The sequence below is a fragment of the Dermacentor silvarum genome, unplaced genomic scaffold, assembly GCF_013339745.2.
Source record: "Dermacentor silvarum isolate Dsil-2018 unplaced genomic scaffold, BIME_Dsil_1.4 Seq278, whole genome shotgun sequence".
In the NCBI taxonomy this organism is placed as follows: Eukaryota; Metazoa; Arthropoda; class Arachnida; order Ixodida; family Ixodidae; genus Dermacentor; species Dermacentor silvarum.
In genome coordinates, this window is record NW_023605972.1 from 1 (window position 1) to 7390 (window position 7390).

At 44.3% G+C, this 7390-nt stretch overlaps 1 protein-coding gene across 1 annotated transcript; it reads left to right on the forward strand.

Moving 5' to 3' along the window:
• Window positions 1-122: 122 nt before the first annotated feature.
• On the forward strand, window positions 123-6039 carry LOC119434849 (ATP-binding cassette sub-family G member 4). Its single transcript, XM_037701901.2, has 5 exons — window positions 123-398; window positions 1496-1664; window positions 2431-2531; window positions 3850-4005; window positions 5119-6039. Exons 1-5 carry the CDS (start codon window positions 150-152, stop codon window positions 5461-5463), a joined length of 1020 nt encoding a protein of 339 aa, XP_037557829.2. The 5' UTR covers window positions 123-149; the 3' UTR covers window positions 5464-6039.
• The last annotated feature ends 1351 nt before the right edge of the window (window positions 6040-7390 follow it).

A 7390-nucleotide genomic window follows, 5' to 3' on the forward strand; every position in this document is an offset into this window, starting at 1 on the left:
AGGTCAAAATGACCATGTGTTATATGACTTAATGTCGTTACGGTCGTGTGAATTTTCACCACGGCCACTGCTGGTACACTTGTGGTCTGTAAATGCGACCAAAGTATCTATTGCCTTATGTTTCTTGATCGCACAATAATGTCTGTTCTATGTTTGATCAAATGAAACAAACAATCAGCAAATGTCGTCTAACCCATTTGCCTTTTTTGGTATTTTTATTTTTGGTCAAATCATATGCTGCTCTCATGCCATCTGCATCACCCTTGAGAAATACTTTATTGATTCTTATTCGACAGCAAAAAGCAGAGGCCTACAGGATGTACTCCTTCAAGGTCGACCAATTTCACCAGTTTGGAGTCCTGCTGAAGCGCTGTTGGCTTTCAGTTTTCCGCAACAAGGTGCGTGCCCTCCGTCAGAGTTCTGATGCTGTTCTTGGGGGACTTAGCTTTAGCCTTTCGTTTCAGGAGTAGAGATTTAGTGTAAGGGGGTCCTCTATTTGTTTTGGGTTCCTCAACCTTTAGTTTCGTAAAAAGCCGAAGTTTAAAACATGGTCCATCACGTCTCGCTTTGCTTTTACCGCATAATGCAGGCAAAAATGACGCTTTGAATGTTTATGGCTTCACTGCGTAAGGATTAACGGGAAGCTACTCGTTAGACATTACTCATTTAGTACTCCCAGCTGTATAGCGTTAAAAATGGCACTCATCGGAACGACCCGTTTATTCCGACGTCGTATTTCTGCGGTGGTTCATACCTTACCAAAAGCCGCTAACGAAGGCAGTGATGTAAGTAGGGACGTCATATCTTTGACATACAATGGTTTACGCGAGACGAGAGATGTAGGGAAAGTGTGTCGCACTATTCCTTCCTCTTCAATGTAAGGCAGTGTATGACAAGTTCGAAGCCAACGAAGCGGTTACACGCTCAATGTTCCTCGGCCCTATCCAAATGTGGTAGAGGGCAGTAGACGTTTTGTCAATGTTTGCTTAGGGGTGGATACTACCGAAAACGAAACAATAAGTACGACATTATAAAATCGTGAATAACTACACCGAATTACGCATAAACACGTGGTGTGGCCACTTTAAACTCTTTTGCACTCTTTTCTTGTACTGTTGGAAGGTGCGAGAACCAAGATTCGTTAAGCGGCTCATATAAAAAAAGAAACTCTCCATGTTAACCAAAGTCGGAGTTCGGGTTAAGCGCACCAGCGGTGACAGCCACCCTAGGGAATTCTCCGTTTAGCCAACTTCCTCTCCACCTCGCCTTCACGCCCCATTCTTTAAATGGTTTACCACTCTATATGGAGCTTGTAGTTATTCTACTTGCACTTCCAATGCACTCAAGTGAGTGAGCAGAACTTGCTTATATAGAAACATCAGCTGCAGCCCACACATATCTCGTCTCAGTTACGCGACGACTTTCGTTAAACCTTGGAATATTTTGGTTATTCGGTGCGGTGTGCGTGAAAGCTGCTGTGCACAAATATATGCAGGTGGCAACGCCTCTGCGGCTCGTGGCGTACGTTGGCTTCGCGGTATTCATGGTGATACTCTACTACGACATAGGCAGCAAGGCAAGCACGGTGACCAACAATGTCACCATGTTTTTCGCCATTTCCTGCATCTGCCTTTTCCAGTCAGTCCTGCCCGCCGCCATTGTATGTGAGTATTTTGCAGTTCCTTTAACATACGCTGACCTTGCCAGTAATCATGTCATCAAGAAAACGAAGAAAATTCGGTACACTGGTATACTATTGCAACACGTGGTGACGCTGCGTTCAATCGTACTACAATTATGTTCTGCTACAAATGATTTCCAGTAGAGGGATTGAGGTGTAAAATCAGTCGGGCTGCTGAATTTCCCTGTTCAGCAAAAACAAAGAAAATATCATTTTAAAAAGAATGAAATTAAGGCTGTCATGAACACATAGATTTCAGCCAATACTTGTGTTCACGTCAATACACAAACTTTACATACACCGTAAAGCCTTTAAATATGGCGCAACTGTCCTAAATACATTACCATGAATGGAAGGTCCAAGCACACAACTTAGGATCAGCCCACAGCTAACACGACAGCTCTTTATTGCACCAAGATTTTTGCGAGCTTTGCTTGAACAGAAATTTCGCCTGATGTGGCCCACCCCTTTCTTCTTCAGGTGTATTGTGCCGGTGTTGCGTGATTTTTTGTTAAAACAGTGCGTGTATGGCCTCGCATGTTTTTCTTCAATTTTCTTGAATTTGCCTTTATTTCCATAAACGCAATTTATTGGTGATTTAAGGAAAAAGTTGCACACGGCAACTTGGCGGGCCTTAAAACCCAGTCTTGACGCAAGGACCACATCGGGAGGCATTCGGGTAGTTTTGTGCGTACTATAAAACCCAAACCCCTAACACTGCCGTGCGCTGCTTTTTCCCATTGTTCCAGTTCCGGTGGAAGTATTAGTCTTGGCACGAGAACAAAGAAACTGCTGGTACAGCCTTCACGTTTACTATCTGGCAAACTATATTGCCGAGGTTCCTTTTCTGGTGAGTAACAAAAACATTGTTTATGCTGTTGCTGATACTGCTGACATTGAATTTCATGCAACGCCTTTTTTACAGTACACGGGCATCGCGAAGTAACCTTTGTTGCTCATGTGCACAACACAATCTCTTGCACTAGTTTCTGGATACCTAAAAGTAATTTAGCACATAATTATTTATGTTGAATTATTTGTGTTCCCTGCTTAGATTTTTCTATCGGAATTTGATTGATATTTCAAGGGCTATAATAACTGGATCAGGAGTTAACGCTGCGTTCAGTTTCGACGCAACTAAAAATTATTACTACACCGAATGTGATGCACTGCTAGCATGATGACTACTGACAACATAAATACATTAGCACTCTTTTCTTCTGACCAAACCGTGTTTAACGTTGCTGATGGTGCGATGATACGGCATGTTATAATTTATTATATGAGACAAAGGTTCATGATTTCACAGAAAAAAAAAACTGTGATGGCGTAAATAAAAAATACAGCTTGGTGATTTCGCAGAAAATGAACATTGTGAGCGAGTAAACATTAACAATACAATAATTAATGAACTACATGACCCATTCAGCTTCGTAATAAACGTTTCTTCCGGTTCATTTGGAGCTTTTTTTTTTTCATGTGTACATATACTTTTGAACGCTTCGTTGTAATATGTGTTAGCTATACTAAATATTTTGAATCCTCGCTTGTGTTTCGTGTAAAGATTACGCCAAAATGTTGGTGCTGTTTTATTTGCATTTGTTGTCCTGTCATTTTACTTATCGCATAATATTAAACCTAAAAAACAGATTTTTCGCCGCTTTCTGTACTCTCCACATTAGTCAAAAGGGGCGCTTTCTTTGGTAGTTTTTGAGCTTTGTAACTTTGACTGTATTGATAATACTGTACCTTCTCGATTATTCATGTGCAACTTAACAAAGTTGAGCTTGAGAATAAGATGGACATATTGCGGTAACCTCGGTGTGGGGATGGTCACAAGGTTGATGAATGGTGGCAACATTGGTAGTTCCCCCCCCTCGCAGTGCTAGCAACAAACGTGACATATCCTATAATACTCACGGCAACTTCTAATGAACTACTCCTCCTTATGCCCACGGCAACACACATACGAGTATGAACAAATTTCTGGTTGAATTGCGCTTCAAGTGATACTCTGTGTCGCGGGTTCTGGTCGTATTTTGAGGTGAAATGATCAGGAGCCATGCAGCTGAAACTTAACGACATAGACAAAGCTGAAAGTGCGAGCACCATGCGTTTGTACCAGCGCTTCACATGCGATGTGTCTTCGCAATTCGGCCCTCGCTCAGGTCATCCCCATAGGTCTGTTGGTCGGCATCGTCTACTACCCGACGGGGCAGCCCATGGTGCTCTGGCGCTTTGCTAGCCTGATGCTGTTCAGCGTACAGATCGGCTCCGTGTCGCAGGCCATTGCTCTCATCGTGTCGGCAGTCTCCAGTCTTCAGGTGAGATAGCAAAGCAAAGCTACGCATCGGCAGAAAGAACGGGCGTATTATGAGACGACAAATGCAGCACTGGAACCAGGGCAGCTGCAAGCACACATCGCAGATATGAATATGGGAAATTAATGGGAAGCTGATGTGCCATGTCCAGGACCAAATAAGAATGTCATACGGTTGCTTTCTTGTTTTGGTGGCTATACCTGTCATACTGAACACCGCGAGTGTCCCGACATGTACAATTAAATGAATGTGCCTGCCATTGACTACTTCCTCTTCGCCGAAAGAATTCACCTTTGGTGCTCGGAATATGCACGTGTGGATATTTTATTTTTGCTTCATGCGACCGTAGACATACCGTAGGTAGCATGTGTGGTGCGTGGTTTATTTCGAAATATTGAAGTCACTTCGTTTGTGACATCTGTCGTTAGGCCCTTTTGCATGGCGCCTATAGGACTCGGGGTGATTGCGTTAACTTTTACCCAATCTTGCACTGGCTTTCCACTTTCTTTACTTGAAACAGGAAGGCTTCAGAACGACGTTAAGTTGGGCAAGTCGGAACGAATTCATATTAAACAATGCGAAAAAAAGACGAGGATACTAAGCAAGAAAAGACAAGGACGCGTTGCTAGTGGTAAAATTATGAAATAAACAGCTCAATTTCGTGATAAAAATCTGTAGTCTTGCACAAAAAAAAAAAAATTGGAGGGAGAGAGGCAGGGAATGAAAACAAAAGGGGAAATTAGAGAGGTTAACCAGATTAAGTGACCGGTTGGCTACTCTGCACAGGGAAAAAAAAAAGGGTGTCGCTGGAGTCTAGGAACAAAAGACATTGAAAAAAAAAATAGTCTATTTTATTGAAAAAAGTCAGTGAGACAGTTCCTGATTTTGTTAGCGAGAAATCGACATAATTCATTTACAGGTATTTAGCCAAAATATGCTACCAAGGTTCCCAAGTTCAATATCCGCTGTTTCTAGGATTCAGTAATTATCGCATGACAACTGAATTTTACCCGACATGGCATCGTTTAGTACGCCGCGGCACACTTAGTGACTTGTACCTGTAGGCTCGTCTCCTTTTTCCCAAGAGTAAGGCCCTTCTTTCTGGTTCCTGTGCAGACCGCAGTGTTCATGGTCCTGCCAGTGGTGTCCCCGGCCTATTTCTTCTGCGGCTTCTTCGTGCAGGCGCACCTGCTCAGCCCGTACATACGGTGGATGACAGACGTGTCGTACCTGTATTACGGGTACAACGGCTTACTCCTGTCGATATACGGCTACGGCCGCGAACGCCTCAAGTGCGACGAGTTCCTCTGCCTCTACGAGGACCCCGCGCACTTCCTGGAGCTCGCCGGCGCTGCGGACAAGAAGATACACGTGTTGAGTGTCGTTCTGCTCGCGTTTGAGCTGGCAGCCAGGCTGATAGCTTTTGCCCTGCTCAAAATGAGGCTCTCCAGGAAGGAGTGAAAGCTCGACCGGGGCAGGCTTCTCGCGAACTATGGACCTGTGTGTATGTGTGCGCGCGCGCGTTGTGAGCGGGTGCCAGACTTTTTCGAGTTATTCAGCCACCGAGTGAGTAAAAAATGGGCGACTGTGCCTAACTTTTGTCCCTGCGTATCACCCAATCTGCGGGACCACATCAGGCCTATAGTATCGAGTTTAAGGGTGTCGGTACCTGGGATGTAGAGAATAAAAAAAATTATATTTCCTTATCGACACTTCACTCAGAGCCTCGCGATCGAACTTCCAAGTGTCGCTAGCACTGTTTATTACGTGGACTGTGTTTTTAGTAAACCGCAGGGTTGCGTATTTCAGTTCTCACCCCTAAAGTTCTTGCGCAGTAGTCCTTTCCGATCGCTCACCTGTGTCACTATATTGACATCTAGGGCTGGCTTGTTTTCTTTATGAAGTATACTAATATATGCTACTCACCGAGTAATACAGTAGACGGCCTCTGACAGAACGCGAATCGTTCAGGGTGATCGAATAAGGGCTGCACAGCGTGGCATGGAGGATCGGTACCAGTGAATGCAAAATTAAGCGTGAAATAGACGAACCAGCTATACCTTTTCCTTGTGTGTGTGTGTGTGTGTGTGTGTGTGTGTGTGTGTGTGTGTGTGTGTGTGTGTGTGTGTGTGTGTGTGTGTGTGTGTGTGTGTGTGTGTGTGTGTGTGTGTGTGTGTGTGTGTGTGTGTGTGTGTGTGTGTGTGTGTGTGTGTGTGTGTGTGTGTGTGTGAAAAGCGTGCTTTAGACAATAGTGGCTATACACGAAAAGAGGAATTAAAGTATGACACGCGAAACTGGCACGATCGACACGGAGAAGTATGGCAAAAAGGAGTAATAACGGACAAAGTCAGCCTTAGAAGTTAAATTTCGGTCGCTTACCGAACACACGTATGGACTCCGAAACATGTTTGTTTTATTCAACTCTGATTGTTAGCCGCAGTGCACAATGCTATAATTTCAAGCATTTGTTTCCCGCAAACACATTTTATCTTTTTTTCTGTGGCTGGTGCAGTCAGACGTGGAAAAATGTCACCACAATCCTTCCGACTTCCATACATCGACAGGTTAATGCTGATGACCTGGCACAATTTCACATACAGAAGACAGGTTTGTAAATTGTGTCGAGTGAATAACATCACTTTCAAAGAGGGCCTCGGCTCCATGCTAGATATTCCTATGCAAAGAGTAATGCACTGCAAGTTTCATTTACTTTCTTCTGTTGCCTCTATGAAATGCCGGACTCTCATCAATTTCCACCAACAGACATTCTTGATTTCGACAACAACATCCCGAGAACGTGCTTTACATGAATGCAGTGTTTTACGTCGCCCGCGGTACGTGAAATGCCTGCGCTCGAGCTTTTTGCTACGAGACCTATTCCACGGTCTAACAAGTAGACTCGAGGGACCCGGTTTGAAAACAACCGTCGGACCAGCTTGTGTCACTCGGTACGTGACACTGAATACGTACAGCTCTTCAATAAACCTATTTGACGCCAACTTGTGGCTGTGCAGCTTTGCGACGATCTTTGAAGTCAACTTAGGTCACTGCAGGTATGTACTAGTGGATGTGTGCCGCTCTTCAATGACAAAAATCATTTAACATTTCTCTGGCACTGGGCGGAATTGAACCCGCGTGATATATATTCAGATAATCTTGTCTCAATATATGCACAATATGCACACGTGCCACGCGCGGACTTCGCGGCGGCACCGCTAGATGTCACAACGTGTCCAGAATAAACGGGAAATAGGAACCCGGCTGCGCGTACACACCTCACACACGATGCTTCTCTGTGGAGGCAACACGGTGTGTCGCTGGCTTGCTTCAATGCTAATCGCATTAACGTCGACATTTCCCGTGACATTGCATCTGCCGGATTTTCTGT

Coding starts and splice junctions, on each gene's coding strand:
- LOC119434849 (XM_037701901.2), top strand. CDS start 150: ATGTTTGATCAAATGAAACAAACAATCAGCAAATGTCGTCTAACCCAT. Junction 1,665..2,430: donor CCTGCCCGCCGCCATTGTAT/GTGAGTATTTTG, acceptor CCATTGTTCCAG/TTCCGGTGGAAGTATTAGTC. Junction 4,006..5,118: donor CGGCAGTCTCCAGTCTTCAG/GTGAGATAGCAA, acceptor GTTCCTGTGCAG/ACCGCAGTGTTCATGGTCCT.